The sequence below is a fragment of the Manacus candei genome, unplaced genomic scaffold, assembly GCF_025592945.1.
Source record: "Manacus candei isolate 608988 ecotype Guabito, Panama unplaced genomic scaffold, ASM2559294v1 h1tg000005l, whole genome shotgun sequence".
In the NCBI taxonomy this organism is placed as follows: Eukaryota; Metazoa; Chordata; class Aves; order Passeriformes; family Pipridae; genus Manacus; species Manacus candei.
This window is the reverse complement of record NW_026138053.1, coordinates 9,306,474-9,330,031: the sequence shown is the minus strand read 5'-3', so window position 1 is coordinate 9,330,031 and position 23,558 is coordinate 9,306,474. Positions and strand designations below refer to the sequence as shown.

Genomic DNA, 23,558 nt, shown 5'->3' with positions numbered 1-23,558 from the left:
CACCGCCCCGAGACCGCCCCTTAAAGGCACCACCCGCGCGGCCGCCCGGGCACCCAGCGGAGAGAAGACACAGCATCCTGCCCTGCCCTGCCCTGCCCTGCTGTGTCCTGTCCTGCTCCCAGAGGGTGCGAGTGCCGCGCTGCCGAGCTCTGGGTGTGCAGAGAGGAGCACTGAGCTCCCCTGTCCTGCCACAGCACTGGGCACCTCCGTGGGTGGGTGCTCTGCTTGGGCCAGGTGTCACGAATCATGGAATGGTTTAGGCTGGAAAAGATCTCTAAGGTGATGGAGTTCAACTGTTCCCCCAGCACTGCCAAGGCCACCACTAACCCATGTCCCCAAATGCCACATCCACAGGGTTTTTAAATCCCTCCAGGGATGGGCATTCCACCCCGGCCCCGGGCAGCCCCTTCCAAAGCCTGATCATCCTTTCCATGAAGAAATTCTTCCTGACGTCCCACCTAACCCCCCCCAGCACAACTTGAGATCATTTCCTCTTGTCCTGTCCCTTGTTCCCTGGGAGCAGAGCCCGACCCTCACCTGGCTCCACCCTCCTCTCAGGGAGTTGCAGAGAGTGAGAAGGTCCCCCCTGAGCCTCCTTTTCTCCAGCCTGAGCCCCCCCAGCTGCTCCTGGTGCTCCAGACCCTCCATGTCCCTATAGCTACCAGCAGGATGTCACCACAGGCCCTACAACAGGCAGGCCCTGGCCTCAACTGACCACCCCACGCAACCAGGACCCCCCCAAATACCCCCAGAAGGTTGGTCAGGGAAGGTCAGTGCTAGCAAACCCACGAATAAGTTGAACTTTGTTATTATAGCACCAGTTCTCAAAAGTAAGGTAATTCCAGAAATTAAAATTACAGGTGTTACAGACACTTTTTCTCTCAAATGTCTCCCCTTGAAGAAAATAAGCTGGTACCTATGTTCAGCCTTGAAAAGAGAAGCTGGAATGTTCTTCTGTCTTGGTGGCACCTGGACTTGAAGCAAACTGGAAAATAATCTGTAGATTCTGAGATCTCTGTTCTCATCTCCTCCAGGGCAGGAAAGGCAGAGCCTGCCATGGAGAGCTTGCTCATGTTCCCCCTTTAAAATCTGGGTAATTAAACCCTTCCTAGCAGCAAGAGAATCAGAACATACATGAGGTTCCCCTGTTGCTGTGCCATGTTTTTTACCTGCAGCAAAACCAAGTCTTTCCCGTGCAGTGATTTCTCCACTAAGCTCTTCCTTCAGCCTTAACCATTCCTTTCCTAAAATGCAGAGAGTTGCATATGAACTCCTACCACATCTAAAAAGGTTGATTTGACAAACAAGAGAAATGCAAATAATGGGCTGCTCACTTTCTAGTGTCTGTTCTACAGAGAATGTGTCTCATTATTTCCTAACTCCTCCTTAGACACGTAGCTGGGAACTTCTGATTTACCCACACCTTGCCTGAGGCAGCATTTCAAGAGCTCAGGCAGAGCTAGAAATCACCAAATATTTGTGTGGCCTCAACTTCTACTTTTTTTAGACAGTTCTGAAAATGAAAACCACATCTACTGTACTCGCTATGGGGAAAAAATGGAAAACTAAAGGATTACCAGGAAACCTGCCCTAGCACCAAGTGTGTAAATCAGAGCCCAGCTCTCCTTTTGGCACTGACATTTACTTGCCCAGTGTAAGATTACAGCAGAGGAACAGCAGAGTGCAGGAGTTATGGCAGATAAAAATAGCTTTGCAACACTGCTCGCTGCCCTTACACATGAGGTCACATACATTTAACAGCTATTTTAAACTCAGACACTTTTTAAGCATCCAGTGGGCAGGGTCATCCTTTTTTTTCCCCCACATTAACAGACATTTAGAGGAACCAGAAAAGTAAGATGAATATTTTTAGTACCTCAAAGCTGGTTTTCTTTGCTGTTGCAGCCTAAACTTGGTGCACTTCAGTCTCCTTATTTCAGCTACCCTGAAAATAATTAATTGTTGTTAACAGTCAAGAGCCCAAGACAAACCTTCATTTTCCTCAAATGATAATATTTCTTTACTACATACAAAAAGGCAGACTTTATTTTACATAAAAGAGTATAAAATTAGGCAGTCATTACAGAAGAAGTGCAAGATGAGTATTATCAATGAGGGGAAAAAAGGGGAAAGAGGCAAAATAAAATCTTGAGTCTCATTCCTTTATCCTTCTCACACCAAAACCACATCAGTGTTTAATTAGGAACCCACCAGACTCATTCACCAAAGTAAGTTTTTCCTCAGTGAAGCAGTTCCAGCCTGTGATGGAACTACAGTACATGTTATAGAAAACTAGAGCACATTTAGGGAAACCAGCCTTTATAAAACACTATTATATTACAGTTGTCAGTTGTATTTCTACTGAACAGCACTAATTTTTATTGTGCCTCAGTGTTTTCATACCAATAATTTATTCTGTCAAGGATTTTACATACTTACACTTATTCCATCCTAATCTATCACTGTACGTGTTTCTTCACAGCCTTTAGCAGAAATATGTGATATCAGAAATATGTGATTCATTGGCTTTAACAAATCAAACTCTGCAGAGCGCAAATGTATGGCAGCTTTTTGAGAAGGACAAGATTATAAATTGTCTGGAAGCTGCCAAAAACCACTCCTGGTTTGGTGTGAATGCTCCCAGCTCTGTAACCAGAAGGTTTAACGTACAAGGGAGTGCACACAGTTATAAATCCACTCCTCCTGCTCGTTCAGGGGCACCACGTGCTGACAGACCTGGACAGGAGAGAGAAAACAGGTGAAACAGCTGGGTTTGGAGAACTGTCACCTCACGTGCTCTGTAAGCAAAATGATGAACACACCACTAAATGATGAACATTCCTCATCCATATTGACAGCTGATGGGCAAAAATTACCACGGAATTTAATTACATGACAGCAAAACATTCACAGAGCCACTGAACCCAGTACTGAATGAAGCCTAAATTACAACTAAAAAACACCTTAGAGGACCAACCTATGGATATCTAAAGTGTCAGCAGCAGTATTAGAATAGGCCCCAGCCCTGCCTGTGTCACGGGACTGTGCTGTTTACAATGGGTTTGAATCCACACGGGAAAGCTGGGAAATATAAAATAGCTTGGAAGCCTCTTCTTTTAAACAAAGGGACTGTACTTTTAGAATAATAAAACCAGGATTTTATTCATAAATAAATGAAGAAAAACATCATCTGCATTTGTAATGCATTTTCACATTCTATCCCTTAGAACTCTCATTTAGAGTTTTCACTACAGCCTGCCCAGCTCTGCAACAAGGATCAGGAGATCAAAATGCCTTGTGGCTAAACATCCTTAAGCCAAGTTTAACAGAAGCAGCTGTCTGCAAATCACACTGTGCAGAAGGACTGCAATGCATTTATTGCTCTTTCTGGTTAGTGCATGCTTGATCTGTCCCTCACAGGTATCAATGTATTTGATTAAAATTTGCTAAAGTGAAAAATAAAAAGAAAATACAGCCTTAGAAAAGGATTATTAAAACTATTAGTAAATGGTAATGTATTGGATGGAAAACTGAGACAGGCCCAAGTATGAAAAACTGAACTGTTATGGACTTTTATAACAAAACATCAAGAACTACATCTGATCTGTACTGGTCACAAAGATGCCACTCTCCACATGCTCCTATCTCATGATAAAAGATCTACAAAAGAAAACTATAAAGATGTCATATGATTTTCTTATTGCTTAGATTTTAAGTTGGCTGAGCAATAAAAATTAAAAACACCCCTTACCATCATGGATTTTGGTGCCACTTCTACAGCAAAAACTGTAAGTCCCCTGTTATTTAGGCAGTTCTTACTCTGCTCATTGTTGACATGAATAATCACTTTGTTTTCAGACTGTAAGTGAAAAAACATGAGGGAACCCATTAGTTTTCTGGTTAACTGTCTATTCTTCCTGTAAGGACTACACATCCCTCTGGCCTCCTCTGACTTTGCTATTTTACAGGACAGAAATGCTTTAAGGATACTTTTTGAAGAGTAACAGTTTCAAATGTACCTTTGCACCAACAGAGCCCAGATCTACGGTCAGAAATGGAAGACTCACTGAAATACCAGAGAGCATCCAGCTGTCTGAGTGCAGACCTCACCTCCTTCTCTGACATATTCCCAAACATATAAATAACTCTGGAACATCTACCCTAAAGGGCACATCTATACCCAGAGTTCAGGGAGCCTAATATTAGTCCTCTAAGCCATTCCCTTTTGCATGTCTCTCCTTTTAAAAATATACTTCTTGCTGTGATCTTTTCAGATTTAAAGCATCTTAAGTTCAGCATCTTACTGAGCTGTGTTTATTTACTCACAGTTCCTGGTACAAATGAGACTGAGAAGGAACAGCAGGTTCATTATGTTCTGTGCAGAAAGGTTTAAAATCTCTGCTTCTCACCAACCACTTCTGCTTGCATTTACAATTCTTAGCTTGGATTAGTAATAATCCTGTAGGACTAACCAGTTAATAATTCATCCATAACACAATCAATGCAAATCACTGTTCTTTGACTTTCTTGTGGACGCTGAAAATGCTAAATAGTGTAAATGCTGTATTCTTTGAACTTTCTGTAATTTTGTTTCCTGTTCTTAGTGTTTGTTTTCTCATATTATGATGATATTGTGTCTCTAATTATTATCAAAATACTGAAAAATTGGAATGTGAACACAAAAATATTCAGATTCTATATGATATTTAGAACTGGTTGCCTCATTTTAATAAACTGTCCTTTCTGACACTGATGTTTAGAAGTCCGAGTCATATGTCAAAAGGAGCACATCAGGCACTGGGGTGTTTTTTTTATGAAACAGATACAAAAATGTGATATCAGAAAATGTAATTCTCAAATATGACAAACAGGAGGGAGGAAGAACTGTAATAATAGACATTCCCACAAAGTACCCTACAGAGGTCTCACGCCATACCTTATTTTCAATAACAGAAGTGATTCTCCTGCCTGATTTGTAGGTGTGGACCACAGTGTTCTCAGAGCCATCCAGTACTTTGGGCTCTCCTTTATTCACCACGGCCCTGCAAACAGCCCTGCTGAGCTGGGAGCCCCCTGCCTCCAGATACATGGCTTTAATTCGGGGTTTGCATCTCTCTGCATAGATGTCAATCACAAAGGGACAGGCCTGCAATGGAAAATATGGGGTTTATTATCATCACCTGAGCTGTAGCTTTTCCCCTCGGATTTTCATCCACAGCTCCTCAGTATTTTCATATCTGCTCTGAAGTACAATTACCCAAATACACATATGTCCCTGAATATCAAATATGCCAAACCTGAGAGCCGTGGCAATATTGTAGAGGACAAATGACATTTTTCATGCCAGCCACAGTACACTCGATATCTAGTTTGGTGCGTTCAGCTCCAACACAGGAAACCCTTCCTTGGACAGCAAAATACACAGGAATTAGGATGAAGCACAAATGTATTCCAGGGTCTGAAATAACCCTGACTCCTTTCCCTGCCACACTGTTGCTATTTGTGCCACTTCCCACCGATTTAATACACCTGCCCTGTTGCATCAAGCAATGTTACTCCTGGTGTAACAACCAGGAGTTTGCATTTTTTCAGATACAGTAACAGCACCTCAGTTCCTTTCAAATGCCTGCTGGAATCCACCAGGATTTCTCAAGTTCTGCCTTTAATTTGTTAGAGGCTCAATGCTCCCAAAACACCACTCTTGAATTGTTTGAAATCAAGGAATTAAAGTGTTAAGTGATAGACACAAGTTAACAGATGGAGATATTTAGATTAATGTTGTCCTTTGGAAAGCAAAGGCTGGAGCCATAAACCACAGCTGGTGTAAGGCACAAAACACCTGCCCGAAATTCCCAACTGGATAAAAACCTCCCCAAAATCCTCTTTCTTGGAGGATTGCTCCCTCTCGCGGCTGAAATGCAGAAAAACAGCTTTGCAGGGGCTCTGCCAACCACAGCTTGGAGGAAAAGGAGAAACTGCTCCTCGTGAAATCACTCACCAGGATGCCAAGATTTTCACTGAGAGCTCGTATCTCTCATACTGACTGTTTTGGGGTCTGCATTTATTTGTTTCACACAGATATTTTATACAGTGACTACACTAACCTGTTTTACTTTAATAAGGTTAAAGGACATTATCAGACTATGATCCTAGAAGTCTTTTCTTGGGAACGAAACTTAAATATTTAATTATCTGTATATTTAATGTTTTCTTTAAGTTTTCATAATTTTTTTCCTCTTCATTAAAAAGATCCTCTTTCTTGAGCGAGAACTATTAACACCAAAATTATTTCTGTAAAAATAAATTTAAAAAATGAAATAAAATAATAAAATAAAATATCTAAGTGTATGTACACGTTAGAAAAAAATCCCTGGGCCTGTAAGTAAACAGTGTGTCACCCAAAGCCTCTTCATTAAAATTTTATGTTGAACACATTCAGACACTGTTGTGAAAGGCAACAATAACAGAAATAGTCATGTCTGAAAATTAGGAATTCTGAATCATGTGGAAAAAAATGATCCATTTCTGTTGTGGTTTGGGCCAGGAAAGTGGCTTTTTTAAGGAGAGCAAGTGCTGCATTTTCTAAGTTTGCTGAGAGGTCACAGTTTACCATCACTGTCTTATCACATCTCACCAGCAAGGGCAATGAACTCTTTCAATGGGTATAATCCAAAATTTCTTCCTCTACAACCCACAAAATCCTGTCTTTCTCTAAAGCAAAAAGAAAACTTCCTCTTCCAGCAATCCAAGTGCTATCCTAGGAAACAGGGTAAATCCTGAATTCACCATTTTGGAGTGGATCCCTGAGCTGCTGGAATCAGTTCATGGCAGACACAAACAGTGCTGCAGTTAAACATGAGCAGTTGGTTTTGCTTTGTGTCCCTCATACCTCTGTCATTTCTAAGGCCTTGTTGTAGCCCAGGGACAACAGAGTGACCCAGAGGTCACTGGGATCCCCTTCCCGGTCCATGGCTTCCATGAGATTCAAATCCAGGAATCCTTGTCTCGTGAGTTCATTCTTCTTCATCTCAAAATTCTCTGTTTAAAGGAAACAGAAAGTATTCCTCAAAAATCTGTTCTCTCTGCAAACACCCTTTATCCTTCCAAAGCCAACGTTTAAAAGATGGAGCCACTTTGCAACCTCGGGCTCTCCAATATTATTTGGGAAGGACTGTCCTTGACCAGGCACGTGCTCTTTGCAGAGCTGCCCTGTGGATTTTGGATACTACCTAGAAACAGCTGGTCCTTTGGATAACCCGAAAGAGGGGGAGATTTCAAAACACAAACAGTTGATATTGATTTTTTTCTTTATGCTAAAACTTTGTGGTTGAGTTTTGCAGAAAGGGGTATCTTAGGAACGGGAAATGAAAGTCAGCTGGAACCAGCACCCTTAGTGCTTGAGGTCCTTGATATAGAAATGATTTACTTAGTTCCTAAAAAGCAATAAAATTCCAGTAATCCTAACACCCCTCTCTAGGGAGAATATCATAGATATCACTCTAATGTCAGCAAACACATAATGGAAATGTCCTTGTGTCAGAGAGTTTTAAAAATGGTTTTCTCATCTTCATAACAATGCTAAATCTTTACTATATATTATTAAAAAGGGATTACCAATTTAATAAATCTATCCAAGGGTACAGCTGCTGTAATAAATGGCTTGAACTTTGGTATCAAGATTTATGATATTTGTCTGAACCCTTTCAACTGATTAATGACCTGGTAAAACATTCACCAGATTCTCCTCTTTCCTCCCTTATTTATTGACACATATTTACCCCTCCTACTTGTGTGGAGATAAGTGCAGAGTCCAAGTGTGGAAAAGTACAGGGACGAAACAGAGGAGAAAGTTAGAGAAAAGGATTTTATATGAGTTTTCCATCAATTAGGAAAAAAATCCAACACCTTGGAGTGTTTTGGGGAGAAATGATTAGAAGGATTTGCCAGATCTAAAGTATCTCAGCCAGCATGTCACAGCCTACAAAGGAATTATGTCAAACATGACATGGGCTGATACACAGTGAGACACTGGCAATCCACAGCAACTCTGGATGCCATTTTATAGCACCACAGACACTACTGAAATGAACCTCTCAACCCTTTGTGAGATAGGAAAGCAGCCCCAGACTAATCTGCACAAAGGACAGGGATTAAGCAAATACCTGTTACAGTTTCATTCACCACGGGATCCAGGATTAGAAAACCTGTAGGTTTTGGCAGCTACAAAACAATTAGGAATGGGAAGAACTTTCTCAGCAGAAGGTCAGTGGCACACACACCAGAATGAAGCAAAACAAAGGACAGGAGACTGGAAAAGGAAAAAAGAAAACAAAAGGAGAAGAGAACAACATCCACGTGTGTTCTTGGAATAGGCTACAAAATACTCAGTTCTTCTATACTATACACGTAAAACCTGGAAGTAGATTGATGGCCCTAATTAGTTTAATTAAGTACAGCAATGAACTTACCTTTACACACAGCCCATGCTTCCTCATCACACTTCTCTCCACTAGTTCTCAGCTCAAAGAAGTTGTATTCCTCCAGACTCAGGAGGCCATTCCCATCCAAATCTATTGTTTCAAATATATCCAATAAAGCAGCTCTGAAAGATTAAAAAAGGCAAAACTATTTCCAAAGGCTTCTGTTTGCTTTACTGGCTCATAATATTGTCAGGAACTGTTCAGTCTATTTGAGAATATCCTGTATAAAGAGTACTTTAGGAAGATACAGCTTTCAAAAAGCTGCACTTCAGCTGGAGCACACCCTCTTAGAAAGTTTGGGAATTCCTGTTTGGGAATATGACTCACCTGAAGTCTTTGGTGAGAGCCAGCTCTCCATCTTCATCCCTATACACCAATTTTGCTTCTTCAGTAACTTGTGTTCTCCCCTTCCTCAGCCTGCAGCCTGTTGTGAACGGGAGCAGCCAGTAATTCCCAGATCCAAGCTCCCCTTTCCAGCCAAACATCTGCTCTTGGAGGAACACAGGCAAGTTTGTCACTCGCTTCTCAAATGATGCCTTTCTTCATTACCAGTAATATCCAGACAAAAGTGATTAATCACTTGAAAACAACGGTAATGCTGGGTGCTTTCCTTAGAGATGCCATTTTAAAGATAAAAACACCTAGTGAATCTCTTACAATAAGATTTAAAGAAAACATACAGGACCAGAGATGAGGGCAGAAGGGAGAACTAAGTTAATGCTGCCATTTCTCCTCCCTTATTTCTGTCAGAGGATAAGAATATCCTGTGCTCTGTGAAGTTCAAAATCATATGTGGAAGGAGAAAGAAAATTAGAGGAAATTTTAACACATTTTGCTTTTGAAATTTTGGGTTTGAAGGCGCAGGAATAAAGTGAGTTTCTGAGAGTATCTGTAAATGTAATCAGCAACTCAGCAATACTTGCCAACATGTCACACAATAATGTGGTTCTTACAAGAATTCCATTAAACTTCCATACATGTGGAATTGTGATTCTGTTACATCTTACTTTGCACAAGTGCTGTCAGTTTTGAAAGGGAACATGCATGGAAAATGTGCTGCTTCTCTCTAACCTGACTAGCACAGCTTGAACTCCTTCCAATCACATGGGACTCACCCATATAATATCAACATACACACTAAATAACAAACAATCAGAACTGGAACACAACAATATCTGACCTCTTTGTTTTGTACTTCAGTAAAGCTCACAAGCTGTAGATTCTCTTGGGTTTCATTCTCCTTCAGAATAAATAAAGCTGTATCCACTGACAACCAGTGACAAGATCTTCCTAAAAAGAAAAATATCCCACACATAAATGCTTAATGATGGCACAAAAGTGGTTTTCCCTGGACCTCAAAATACATATATTCATGGTATTTATAATATTAATCCCTGTTAGTGTAAAATGGAAATTAAGAATCCATTACACGATATTGGGATTTCCTTCCTATTTAGGCCAATCAGAGAAATTGTTCCAAGCCTTGTGATTGTCTTACAGATAATTATTCCTATTAATAGTTCTATCATTAGGAAGTATTGATAGAATAGCTCTATCATTAAGAGTCAAGAATACCAAAGAGTGGTTACACACCACACAAATTTGTTCAAAATGTGAAGACATTTTTCTCCTAAAAAGGTCATTGCTCTGCTGACATGGATCCTTTCCTTACACACCAACCTTGTGCCTTCCTCTCCACAAGAAAACACGGAGATAGTTCTATATTCAGGACAATAATATTGGGCAAAAGTAGAATGTTTTTATACAAAAGATGAGGGTTTTTTTGGTTACAGACAATGTCTGGACAATCCTGCAGCAGAACTGTCTAAGGTACAGGTACAAAGGGTGCCCAAAGTTCTGAGCAGAGCACCGAGACATCCTCAGATCTGTTAAATTACTCCAATCTGTCAGATTCAGATCCCTTTTTCTCACTGAAGTCTGTTGATCAGCTTCCCATTTCAGCCAGGCAGTAACTGGAAAACGACTATTTTCCATCAATTATTTGCAGTGAAGTTTTTATTACCAGCTTCAGTCAGAATCAATCACCAACCTGTAGCACAACAGATGAGTCTAAACCAACTTTGGAATCTCATGGCTCCTGTTTTACAGGATTAGAAAAGAAATAATCTTCTTGGAGAGAAAATAATTCCAATGCAGCAACAAGACAAAGCCCCTCAGTAAACCACAAAGTGTTTGGAAAGCACTGACTGATCCCAGGTGGATCAAATGGTGGGTTTCACTCTTTTGAAGAGGAAAATGAAATAAAAATACACTCACCTTCTACCTGGGGAACATTTAAAGGCTTGATGGTGACACAAACTGAGGACCTCTGAGGGAAGTGCACCCTGTACTTGTGACTGATGATTTCACCATCTTCTTCCAAGTAGAAGCAGCCTTTGGATTGTGCACACTGCCATTCCTGGGAACCGAGTGAGTATTAGATTTTATCTCTGATCAAGATAAAAGCACCTTCTCTGAAATATTGATTTTATTATTTAGTAAATCCTGCACAAAATACACAAGATACAGCACTGCTACCCTATTTTAAAAACAAGAATTATCTCAAATAGTCCTTTTTGTAGTCAATTTTTATTGCTTCGCTTGTGAAAATGCCTCAAAAACAGATTCCCCCAATGCTCAAACAGATAAAATCAAATTTGAATTGCCAGTGAATTCATGAAATTTTCTGAACTGTGTGATTTACCACCAAAAGGCTGGAATTTTGCTACATCCCTCAGGTCAACCAAGCAAGGAACACAACTGATTAGCTGAGCAATGAGGGATTATTTGCTCAGTCAAATCACAAACACAAGTACTGGTCAAATAATGTGAATTTTCTTGACTTCTGTCAAAGCTGTTGGAAAGGCAAACTGAAACATGCTGTGTTTGTGAATAATAATAATGTTTCTAGGGATACCATGATTTTGCTGAAACAGCCCTGTGCTTCAATTATTTATTTTTTCTGAACAGCAGCTCCCAATTTTCAATTTCAAATATCATTAGAATGATACTTCTTTGGCAAAAAAAAAAAAAAGAGATAAAATAAATACAGACACACTGTATGCCTTGAGGAATGTGAGACATCCTTGATTTGCCTTCCCTGGTTTGGATTAATGGGTACTCAGGGACTCATGGATCTAAGAGCCTTAAGTTTTGCCACTGACTATTGTGGGAACAGGATCAGCTCCTCTATTCTAAACACCTGTCATTCATTCATTTCACATAGCTGGAAACTATCTTAATCTCAAATTATTTATTGTTATGTTCCTCCAAGATGTTGATCTAAAGGCAACAATTATTTCATCCTTAAAACATGACAGTTGAGATAAGTGGGTGTTTGCTCATTTAGTCTCCCAGTTTAATACCTGACAGAACTGCTGGACAAAAAGTTGATCAAAGCTTTAGGAAATCAAATCCTGAACTGTTATTCTTGCAAAGAGCATAAGGTGGTGCTAAGTGCCCTAAATTATCCATGTCAAATTACAAATAGGCAAATTTGGGAAGATAAAAGATGATTTTCTGGTTTGATTTTACTATGTCACTTCAAAGCATAACAGAAGTTGTCAAATAACAGCCAAAGTGGGAAATGTTTGTGTTAGAAATGTTGATTGTACAGAAATTTAGGCACTACCTGCTGCTGGTCACTGCTACTGCAATTTAAGTTACTACTGAAATTGTCCACACACCGGTGCAGAATTCCAAATAAAAACCAGTGTTTGTGACAGGAATTGTTCCTGTGATTAAAGGAAAGAGCTCCATTTTTAGGACATGATCCACTCTCTTTTTTTCCTGATGTCTTTCAATCTTGACTAAAACCAACACCAAGAACACTCTGCAGAAATTAAACATCTCCATCAGTGTTTTCATGAACTGGGATTCAGCTGCAGTTGAAGCCCAACAGGTCAACACGATGTTTATGCACATCTGTAACTGGCTGGTTTTTTTCTCCCAAAATTTATTGATATGGCTTTGAACACATCCCAAAACTCCACTGAGAAAAAGAAAACACATGGAAGAATGCACTAGGAACACATTCCATGGTTTTTTAATTCAGACATTTACCATATTTTGACTTCCAGTGTTCTCCTCTGTCAGAAATGTTACACTGGCTTTGGTCCAACTTCCTCATGGCAATATTTTCTTACTGCCCCAAAACCACAGGTGAACAGCAGAGAAAAATAAATACATATTTCTGAATAGAAGATGACTAAGAAGAATTTTTGGGTGCTACATTCTGATCCACACCACAAATGAATCCCTGGGTATTTATTTATTCACTGATTCTGACAGAGTTTGCATTGTGCAAAATAGAGTTTATGAAAATTAACAGTTCTAGTTCTACCTTTTCATGTTTATCGACTGATTGCAGGGTTTGTATGATGCTAATCAATACTAACTGATATCTGCAGCTGCTTTGGTTTTTTCAGTCAGTTCTTACTGGCTTGTGCAAAGAAAGAAGAATCCAATCTCAGCTAAGTGTGTGCTGCTTTTGTACACCACACATCAGGCTTGAACAAGGTGAAATTGCAGGTTAAATTGCATGGAGGTCCAGATACCAAAACAGACTGCGAAAAATTCCTCTGAGATGATGTTTTTAAATTTTCATATAGAACAAATGTCACTGTACAGCAATGTGGAAGATATAAAGGACTTCAGAGTTCAATAACAAATCCAGAGTTGTTATTTGAAACAAAAATGTAGCTCCTGAGAACAATCAGTTCAGTTTTCCAGCAGCAGTTACACTATGTGGTCATAACCATTTTTTCCCTTTTATACAGGAGTCTCAAGGTGCACATTTTTAATGTATCTGAGCAGTTTCCAGTTAATGCTTTATATTTCTGCAGCTATTATTTTCTGGTGAAAGAAAACTAGTAAAGGTTCAGTCAGGAAAGGGAAAACAAAGGAAAAAGATCAATATTAACACTCTACAAATATTGACTTAGCAAAGTGACTTTGTTGTCTCTCTCCCACAGGAATTTATATTGAATGAGTGATTTATTCAAAAGAAAATACTGATAGAACATATTAGTTTAACTAAAAATCAATATTTTCAGGCTATAGCATATATTTAGAAAGTAATGCCCAACAAACTGAATATGCTCCCAGATCTGTTATTTATTTCCAATTACCTTTCATGTAAAGGTTTATGATACACAATCTTTCAGACTACTTAAGCATTTAAAGTTCTCACCAACCTAATAAATTATTAAACTTTAAATTTCTCAAGAAGTCATTAAAACGTTTTCTCCAACAGTGATTTCATTTATAAAAAAACACACTTGGTTCTATTAAACCTTCACACCTGAAAAATTATTTTCAATAACTAGATGTCAGCAAAACCAACAGTATATAAAAATGTTAATAATAACACATATCAAACTCTCAGTAGTTTATAGCTGCCCTTGACAAACTATTAATAAAACATAAGAAGTCATTTTTCTCTGATTTTTAGCTTATTTAAAATGCAATAACATGTGTGCCTGGAGGAAAACAGCATAATTTCAGTGTGATACCTTCATTGTGTCAGGCTCAATTAGCTTTGTGCTCCTGTTGCTGCTGGAACCCACACTGACAGCGGGACAAGTGGAAGCCTTGCCACTTTGGGCTGATGAGGGCCTTGAAGGAGCTCTGCTGTCAGCTACAAACACAGATATTTAGTTACAATTACATTATTTCAACCCCCTCCTAGTGCTATTTATCATAAACCTTGTGTTTGTAAGCACACAGACAAACTGAGTCCCTTCATCACTGGTTTGTCAGAATGGTTTTTTGCCCAGAATTGAAGCAACTGCAACCAGCACAAATTCCATGCAATATTCCATACATTGCACCTCTGCAGTGTGTGGTCTTTTTCCAGTTTGGGAAGGTTTTAAAGTATCTTTGTAACTCCAGGAAGAACATTAAACTCCCCTATTGATTGTGCTGGAAGAGCAGCCTCGATAATTGAAACAAACACACATTTTATTGATAAATGTTTAAGGTTTCAGCTCTGATCTGGGAAGGAAATAAATAACTTGTCTATGTTGCAACATCTGAGCATTCATTTTCTCTCTTCCCTCTGGGCTGTGTCACATGACAGCCAACAGAATTCACTCTTAGGAATCTGAGAGCTTATTCTTAGCAATCTGAGAACATATTCTGCTGAGATACTTATGTGATTGTCACTGTTGAAATTACACTAATCAATAACATCCTCACTAATCTGAGAAAAATTCAACAAAAACTCAACTGCTCATTGGCCCAGAGCTTCACCTCCAACAGAAGAAAACTCCCAATGTGAAATACAAACACCTTTTGGTAGTTTGTGATCAGTTTTCTTGGAGATTCTGGGCGATGGTTTTGGCACTGGCAGCGGGATCCCTTCAGAGGAAGTTTCAGCTTGATTCCCAAACTGCTGCTGCCTCAACCTACTGTCAACTTCCAGCCTCTCCCGGGCAGTCCTGCAGCTCTGCTCCCTGGTGCTCAGGTACAACTCACAAAACTGCAAGGAAAGAAAGGGAATCTGGTTAGTGAAACATCCTTTCTCATGGTTTTAAGGAGTAAAATTAACATCAATAAGGAAAGGACAGGTCAGCAGATGTGACGCATTTTCTATTCAAGCACAATTTTAATTTTCCTGAATCAGAACAACCACTCCAGTAACACAGTAAAGTAGAGCCATTCAACAAGGAGGTCCAAATATTGAATAAAAATTAAGTTTGACTTTCAACCCAACAGATGATTTATATTTCTTTCTAGAAATTTGAAGATAGAATCCTTCATTAAAAATCATATTAGCTTTCCTCCTGTGAAACTAAACCTATGCATAAATCTTTGCGAGCTGTTTATCCAGTTCACAATTTAGTCACAGGCAATTTGGGATCCTGGGTAAGATCATCACTAGACACACGGAGGTGGCAATATTGTGTTTGCTGGAGACAATAACACCAAGTCAGTAACACAAAACCAAGTATCTCTGTTTGCCATACCTTGCTGTAATCAAGTTTGCCACTGCAGTTAAAATCAGCCTGTTTAGTAATTGCATTCACTTCAGCCCAAGTCATTTTATCACCTCTCTGCAATAAAAAAAACAAACCAATCATTCTTATACTGTAGCATAGTTTTACCATCTCATTTCCAAAATCTCTACAAATGGTTAAAGATGGATAACTGAGTTTCCACTGCTACTTACTGTTGTAAGGATTTTATAGAGTTCATCATGTAAAATATATCCAGTTTTATCTGTGTCTATTTTTCCAAATGCTTCGAGCAGCTCAGTTTTTGTAACTGGCTTTTCTTGTTTTAAAATAGCACAAAAATCATCAAAATTCAGTGCAGTTGTTTGTGAAGTCCAATATTTATTAATGGTCTTCTGAGATGGGTTTCTTCCAGCCTGTTGAAGTACTGAACAATATAACACAATATTAACTATATATTCCAGCTGTCTGTAAAGGAGTTTTCTCAAAACATTCTTGAATCATTTTCCATGTTCAGACTTTTTTTTTTAAGCCAAATCACTCCAAGGGAAAAGTGGGTCTAAAGGACAGTCTTGGGTATAGCCTCAATCAAAATATCCACAAATTCAAAGACAAGTCTTCCCAAGTGACAAGTGTAAAATTCAGCCTATATCCTGTGCCTTAATATCAATAGCACATTATTTGTAAACCTGCACATTATTAGATCCTGTTTCTACTAAAATCTGTCTTTCCACTTAGTTTGCCAAAAACTGAGATCTAGTGTAGAATTTATCTTAAACAATATTTTCTGTCACATCTACACATTCGAGCTTATCAATTTCAATTACACAACATGAAAGGAAAAATGATACCAACAGATACACATTAAAGCCAACAGCCAAGCCCACACATGCAACCAGTGCCTTGGATCTCACACCTGGCATTCTTCAACATTAATTTCCCAGATCTAGTTTGCCTCTTCCAAGTCATACTGCAAACATCCTTTCATCAGTTCTCAGTGTGATGAAGGTATGACGTTAAATTGAAATTAAACTCAAATGAACAGTCTGTGTGAATCCAGAGGGATGCCTCTGTATCTTGCCATATAATCAAGTCTTTTAGGGAAGCACAAGAGATCCTTCATCTCCACCTGGGCTGACATTTGACTTTGAGCCAGCTGAGCACTGACCAGGCCCGTGCTGAGAACTGCCCAGGACCATCTGTGAAATGAGGTGGTGGCATCGTTACAATGCTCGGTGGGCAACTGTGTCACCATCAAAACAAACAAACAAAACCAGACACCTTTGTTGCTAATCTGCAGCTGAATGCCAAGGACTAAATAAAGATTTCTGCCCTGTCACCTCTGCAGGCAGCGCCAGGAGGACACAGCACAGTTTATATCTTCATCTGTGCCACGCTCGGGCACAAAGCAATTGTTTGGAGATTGCAGTGTCAAGGTCAGCCAAGGAAGGGCAGTTACTCTGTGTGGTTGTTTCTGTGGATAGCAGAGTTCCCTGGAATGTCAGCACAGCACAGTATTTACTTACATTTAACAGATTATCCTTCTAATGTACAACTCTGTGTTTCCATATATCCAGGGAGATCAGCACTTGCCACACCCTACCTGCCTCCCAAGTCTGCATTTGTGAAAATTCAATTAGCCTGCACCTTTTATTTATATTTCTTTATGGACTGATTCTGCTAAATAACCTCAGTATTATTACAATGCACAGGAAATGAAGCTACCACTTGTGAATAAGCAAAACTCCTAGCAATAAAAGGTCACAGGGCCATTCTCTAAGTTGAATACTTTACAGTTTAGAGTATCAGCCAAACATCATGTAGCAAGAAATGTCTAAACATTAGCACATTTGAGAAATGCTAGAATTAAGATGCAATATAATTCTATAATTCTCAATGCTTACAAATTCTAACACAAGTTCTTAAATACTTCTGAAAAGACTGGGAGTCTGAGCAACTAATTGCCCTCTCAAAGTTAACCTTGAAACCAAAATGCCCAAACACTTGCTATGGAGCTGAGTGGCACATGGATAGAGATGAAAGCCAAAGCATATATTAAAGAGATGACACTTGTTCACACCACCCCTATCTTAAAATCCAGATTATCCTAAGCTATCATTAGGATGTTATAAAGGCACTTTTATTACAGCTGAGGAAGCCTGGAGAGCACTAAGTCACATGCTGTAAGAATGTGCCTGCTGATGGGTAGGATTTCATGTACTGCTGTAGGGAAAGAAGCTCCAACCAGTGTAACACAGAAGTACAGTCAGATTCTACCAACAGCTTTATTTAGTGCAGCTGAAGCAGCCAGAGAGATTTCTTTCCTGCTGTACTGCTGACAGGAACTACTTTGACACAAATACAGTCTGGATTAAAAAATGAAAACTTTTTATTCCATTCTATGGAAGCATCCTAACTCAGTAGGAGTGGAAATACAGAGTAAGAATTCCTATGGAATACCAGTTATGGTGATTTTCTGTGCCAGGGCAATTGCCCAACCTAAACTGAACTGAGAGCACTCACACTGGTGACTTATAGAGAAAAAGCTCTGTCTGATATTCTCACTTCCATGAGTCATCCAACACCCAGCAACAAAGATTAAGGATTTGAGGAAAATGAAAAGTTTTGAGGAACGGCAGTTCCTACAAACTTCGAAAAATCACTGTGTGATATTTTACAACAGGAAAATGTCTTCAAAGATATTGAAATCTGAACCTTATCCAAAACTACTATGAATTCCTTAAAACTATTACTGAGCCTATGCACTGGGATACTCTCAGTGCTGAACTGCTTGTACACCACCCACTGTCCCCATCCCACACAACAGGTACAGGGAAAAGGATCAAATCATTACCTAGGCTGAGCTGTTCTCTGGATTTGATATTTTCCAAGCTGCTTTTCAGAACAGTCAGATAAGCTGCTCTGCAGTTCATGTAGAAGTTTGCTTCTTCTGTATGCTGGGACTTCTTCCCTTGGGAATATTCCGCCTGTGTGGCTTTCTGAACGGAGTTATTCCTGGGACTGCTGGCCATCCTGTGAAGGGTACAATTACAGTTAGAATTTGTTACCATTTCCCTGCTTAATAATGGCTCTGTTTGTCCTGTGAAACACAGACTGGCACCAGTTATCCTAGCATTTAGATGATATCCTTCCCATTGCCTAAATCTGGGATGGGAATAACTGTCTACACTTGTAGGTAGCACCATGAGATCCACAAAAAAAAAAAGCTTGAGTTCTACTTATTAACTCACAATTTATTCTTCATTGGCAGTAAAAAAGTTTAATTTTATGGTATTTTATTTTAATTTCAGACTTTTGACATTACAATTATTATCTAATATATGTTAGATAATACAAATATTATATAATCACGTTTTTGGAAAGCATAAAACCACCTTTTCACGTTATCTGTGAAACAAGCCATTGCTATCCATGCTTTCTCTTCTTGCAGTTGTAACTCAATAAAACATATGGATAAAAGCAAAACTGGTCAAAAACGTCACCTTAGTCTTTCAAATATGCCAAGTCATGCACACAATTCTGCTTCTAAGAGTTATCTAAATAGAAATAATAAAAACAGACGTGCATAAAACTTTAAGAATATGCATAAAACTTTGAGCAACTTAGACTATATAATTGTTAATGAATTGAAAAAAAACCATGAAACTCGCTTTTTTCCTCAATTATTAAAGCAGTTCCAAGCAGTAACTGATGCTGTTTGCTCACCAATGGCCAGTAAATGGTAACAGCAGCTTTCTGCTTTTTCCAAGGGTGATTAAGGTTTTTAGAAGGCCACCACAGAGGGCCACTAAATCCTGTTTTGCTGTTGCTCTAACAGCCTCTCGTATTATTTTACCCAATGTTGACTTCAGAAAATATATTCCAGTATAATAAATGGAATATCTCAAGTTCAGCAACAAGACAACGACATCAGAGGGTCCCCTTCAGGACTCATTGGATTTTGACTCGGGAGGCCTAAATCACTTGCACCTTGGTGAGTTATACAGGTCTTTTACACTTGGGAAAGGAAGATAATAATCTCTTCTCATGGATGAAGTACCCTATTTGTAATACCCAGCCTGCCTGCCTGACACTTTAATATTACACAGGCACTAGAAAGACCCCACAGGGACCCCCTGCCACAGTCTGGCTCCTGCAAACGGGTATCACTATAATAAAGCACCAGTGTTGCACACACAGAATGAACTGGGGGGAAAGTCAAGGAGGAAAAGAAGAATAAATGTTAATTTTCCAGTAACTAGTTTGTAAAATGCGAACTCTCGTTTGTGCTCCTTGGACTTCCCATTGCTGAGATATTTCCTGTGTGGGCCACAGTTCTGCCAAGAAATGCTACCAACCCATTGAGGGAAATCCAGGGAGCAATGGCTCAGTGACAGCACTGCCAGCAGCCCCATGGCTTGCGCTGGGACATTTTTACTGGATAAATGACACTTTAGACAAAATAGGTGGAGGGGAGCATTCTGGGCCAGGCTTTTAAACTGGGAGAGAATAGGTTTAGATGGGATATTGGGATGAAATTGTTCCCTGTGAGGGTAGTGAGGCCCTGGCACAGGTTTCCCAGAGAAGCTGTGGCTGTCCCATCCCTGGAAGTGTTCCAGGCCAGGTTGGATGGGGCTTGGAGCAACCTGGTCTAGTGGAAGGTGTCCCTGCCCATGGCAGGAGGTGGAATGGGATGGGTTTTAAGGTTCCTCCCAACCCAAACCAGTCTGTGATTCTATAGAGCAGGAAGATGACACAAGAACTACTACCTTTGATTTTTGGTCATATGATTCTAACAGATAAAAAACATCTTCCAAACAGGAATTTAGTCACTAAATCGCAGAATCCCAGAATCACTGAGGTTGGAAAAGCCCTCCCAGCCCATCGAGTCCAACCTGTGCCCGATCCCCACCTTGTCACCCAGCCCAGAGCACCGAGTGCCACGTCCAGTCGTTCTTTGGACACCTCCAGGGATGGGGACTCCACCACCTCCCGGGGCAGCCCCTTCCGATGCCTGAACACCCTTTATGTGAAGAAATTATTTATACAAAGTCAGACCCCTCACAACACTGACCTTCAGGACCGAGGCTCATCCATAGAGCACGCACGCCTGCACAGGGAAGCTTCGCCCTGCTCCGGCCTCGCCCACCTGAAACGAGGAAACTTTTACCTCATGGATCTCGTCACCTCCCTCACGGGTGGGCGCAGCCCCTCTCAAGGACTAAATTTACCCCCCCACTGTAGAAAACATTACAGTCCCCTTCCCCCAGCGCATCTGAGGGGAACCAACAACCCTCCCTCCCTCCGTCTCCCCCCGGCGGCCTCTGAAGGGACCCTTGAGGTGCGTTTGGCCGCCCCGAACCTCCCGCCCGAAGCTCCCCGGCCCGGCTCGTACCGCGCACGGCGGGGCCCGACAAGCCCAACTCGGCCCCGGCCTGGGCCCCGCAGCCCGGAGGAGCTCCCCCGCCCTGCTCCGGCCCGGCCCGCCCTCGGCGCCGTTTCCAGCCGGCGGCGTTTGGCGGGAGCACGGCGGGAGCTGCGAGAAGGCGGCGGGATGTCGTGGGTATCGAGGGGCGAGCGGAGCCTTTCTGCTCCCCTTCCCGCTCCGCTTTCCTCCCTTTTCCCTCTGCTCTCCTTTACTCCCCTCTTCCTCTTCTTCCCTCTCCCCTTTCCCTCCGCTCCCCTCCCCTCACGGCGGCGGGGAGGCTCCCGAGGGCGGGAAGCCGTGAGGGGAGCGCGGCTCCCGCCGAGCGGCGGCTCCCGAGCCCCTTCCCTGAGGGGAAACGTGCGCCGAGGGTCGTCCGGGAGAGGGGAGGAGCGGCGGGGAGAGGGCGGGATTTGTTTCCAGAGGAAAACAGGGACCGGGGAATGCGTTCGATGGCGGTTCCCCGGGCGGGGTTGGGTGGGTGATGTTGCTGTGGGTGATACTCTCTGTGTTCTCTATTTCCGAAGGGGGCCGGGGTGACTCCTTTCAGTGGTGCCCAGCGACAGGACAAGGAGCAATGGTCTTAGACGAAAACACAGAGAGTTTCACCTCAACACGAGGAAGAACAACTTCGCACTGAGGGTGGCAGAGCACAGGAACAGCTGCCCAGGCAGGGCATCGGAATCTCCCTCTCTGGTGACATTCCAAACCCACCTGGACTCGTTCCTGTGTCACCTGCTCCAGTTCTGGAATATCGCCAGTGAGGGAGACTCCACACCTTCTCTGGGCAATCCCAATGCTCGGTCGCTGCACAAGAAAGAGTTTCTTCCACATGTTCAGGTGGAATTTCCTGGGCATCAGTTTCTGCCCATTGCCTCTTGTCCCATTGCTGGGCACCCCCGAACAGAGCCTGGTCCATCCTCTGCCCCCTCCCTTGAAGGGATTGGCAAAAAGCAGGTTTTAATATGGATTTATGAAAGTGTGACTTTAACAGAGTTCAGCAGCAAGGTTCACTCTATTACTACATAGATGAAACATCCACAAGAAAATAGGATCAGAATCCCTTTAGGATGATTTACATGGAGACGGGATGCAGAAGGGTCAGGTGTGCAAAGGATTTGGACACAAAAGATACGGGTGCAAAAGGTGTTACCAACTTCAACAGCAGGAAGGTGAGGCCATAAGATCCATGATGCCTCCATATAGGCTTGGGATATTATCCCAGTTTATAACTCCTTATGGATTTCAAAGGTAAATGTTAGAGCTACCAGAGGTTCCAACCTCTGCCAGTCCTGACCATGTAGTAGTCATGGCAGGATACAAAGGAAATACAAAGGAAACTTAACAATACACAAATTTTGATTTTTTTTGTTTGTTTGTTTTGTTGGCTTCTCTCACACTGAGTTTCACCACCATTTAAGCTGAACACAGGAAATTATAGGATTTTTTTCTGCTTTTCCAATCAAAATGGCATTTTCACTGGCACATTTGAAGATAAAGCAATATGTAAATAGCAGAGAGGTGCTTTGTTTCTTTCTCCAGTAAAAGTAGAACCTAAAGAGGAAGCAAACTGAAGTGGCCTCAAAATGCACTACAATAACCTCTAGGGCATTTTTAATGAAATAATATGATCAAATCCCTGATTCTCTATGGTTTTTTTGTGCATTAACCTTGGACATGGCTGTCGCTGTTGCATTCATTCATAAATTATAAAGGAGAGGAAGTGAAGTTCTTTAACCTGATAAATATTATGGGCAAAATAATCATTTCGGGTTGGACAGCTGGCTGGAAACACATGCTGTCATACTCTGCATGGTCAAGAAAATAAATTAAGTCTAGTCAGGTTACAATTCAAGGGTAGAAAACTCAGACTGAGTTGTTAAATACTGTCACCTCGTGTACCTCATCCTTCTGTCTCCTTTTCTTGTTCACAGTCTGACATTTGGTTCTACACTGGAGCCAAAATGAGGCTTTTCCAGCCATATAAAAAAGATAACCCAAACCAGAACTGCTGCTCTTCGTATTGTTCTAAAATACTTCAGGAATTTGGTTTGCATATATTGGTTTCTCACCTTTTGGAAGATCAGAGGGAAGACAGTTTGGCCAACAGGGTGTTGGGTGTGGGGATGAATTTGGTTTCGAAGTCCAAGGCAGGGAGCACAAATTTTAAATGATTTTGATGTAACTTCTCACATTATGGCATTGAAAAGACAAACATTAAAAACACAGCCACAAGCAAACGAGGCTGCTGTGTAGGATGGATTGAGAAACACAAGGAAAGGTTGTCTAAAGCTAAAATTGTGTCTTCCAATGTAATATTCCAGCCCTTTCCAATGTTTAAGTGCTTAGAATGAGGCTCCAGCTTTGCCCCCATAATCTGGGGAGTTTGCAGGCCAGCAGAATTTTGGAGGCCAGCAGAGAGAAATTTGGGCTTCTCTGTTCCTGTCCACAATATTTGACAGACTCCAAAGAACATACCATTGATCAGTCCACAACTTTTCCCCTAAGAAATTCTTCTCAATGTTTGTAATTTAATGGGATTTTCATTTAGTTTCTCATTTCTCTTCATCCTACAGCTGTGCTGAGTCCAGATCCTGCTTTTTACTTTGCCTTTCAGTCATAAAATCTTCCATCATCACATGCCTTGGTACAACATGCAAATGCACTGGCCCCCAGAGCATCCTCTCCATTAATAAA

The 23,558-nt window shown here is 41.0% G+C and overlaps 2 protein-coding genes across 5 annotated transcripts in view; one reads left to right on the top strand and one right to left on the bottom strand.

Moving 5' to 3' along the window:
- Window positions 1-123: 123 nt before the first annotated feature.
- Window positions 124-21,225, bottom strand: EFCAB7 (EF-hand calcium binding domain 7). Of its 3 annotated transcripts, none has more exons than XM_051798164.1 (17): window positions 20,832-21,225; window positions 20,511-20,585; window positions 18,291-18,469; window positions 15,652-15,863; window positions 15,449-15,535; window positions 14,772-14,961; window positions 13,994-14,118; window positions 10,758-10,899; window positions 9,661-9,770; window positions 8,808-8,965; window positions 8,469-8,602; window positions 6,890-7,038; window positions 4,937-5,146; window positions 3,752-3,859; window positions 2,440-2,736; window positions 1,877-1,945; window positions 124-1,244 (listed from the first exon to the last, which is right to left on the bottom strand). In XM_051798164.1, exons 3-15 carry the CDS (start codon window positions 18,466-18,468, stop codon window positions 2,662-2,664), a joined length of 1,878 nt encoding a protein of 625 aa, XP_051654124.1. In that variant the 5' UTR covers window position 18,469; window positions 20,511-20,585; window positions 20,832-21,225; the 3' UTR covers window positions 124-1,244; window positions 1,877-1,945; window positions 2,440-2,661. The 3 variants fall into 3 exon arrangements, with proteins under 3 accessions (XP_051654124.1, XP_051654134.1, XP_051654120.1); XM_051798174.1 differs by having other exon boundaries at window positions 125-1,244; window positions 2,671-2,736; XM_051798160.1 differs by lacking the exons at window positions 124-1,244; window positions 1,877-1,945 and having other exon boundaries at window positions 2,155-2,736.
- Window positions 20,861-23,558, top strand: part of ITGB3BP (integrin subunit beta 3 binding protein) — a 22,287-nt gene continuing 19,589 nt past the window's right edge. For both annotated transcript variants that reach the window (XM_051798615.1, XM_051798605.1), the window contains exon 1: window positions 20,861-20,995. In XM_051798615.1, the coding sequence (XP_051654575.1) occupies window positions 20,991-20,995 (5 nt within the window). In that variant the 5' untranslated portion in view covers window positions 20,861-20,990. The remainder of the gene's footprint in view (window positions 20,996-23,558) is intronic.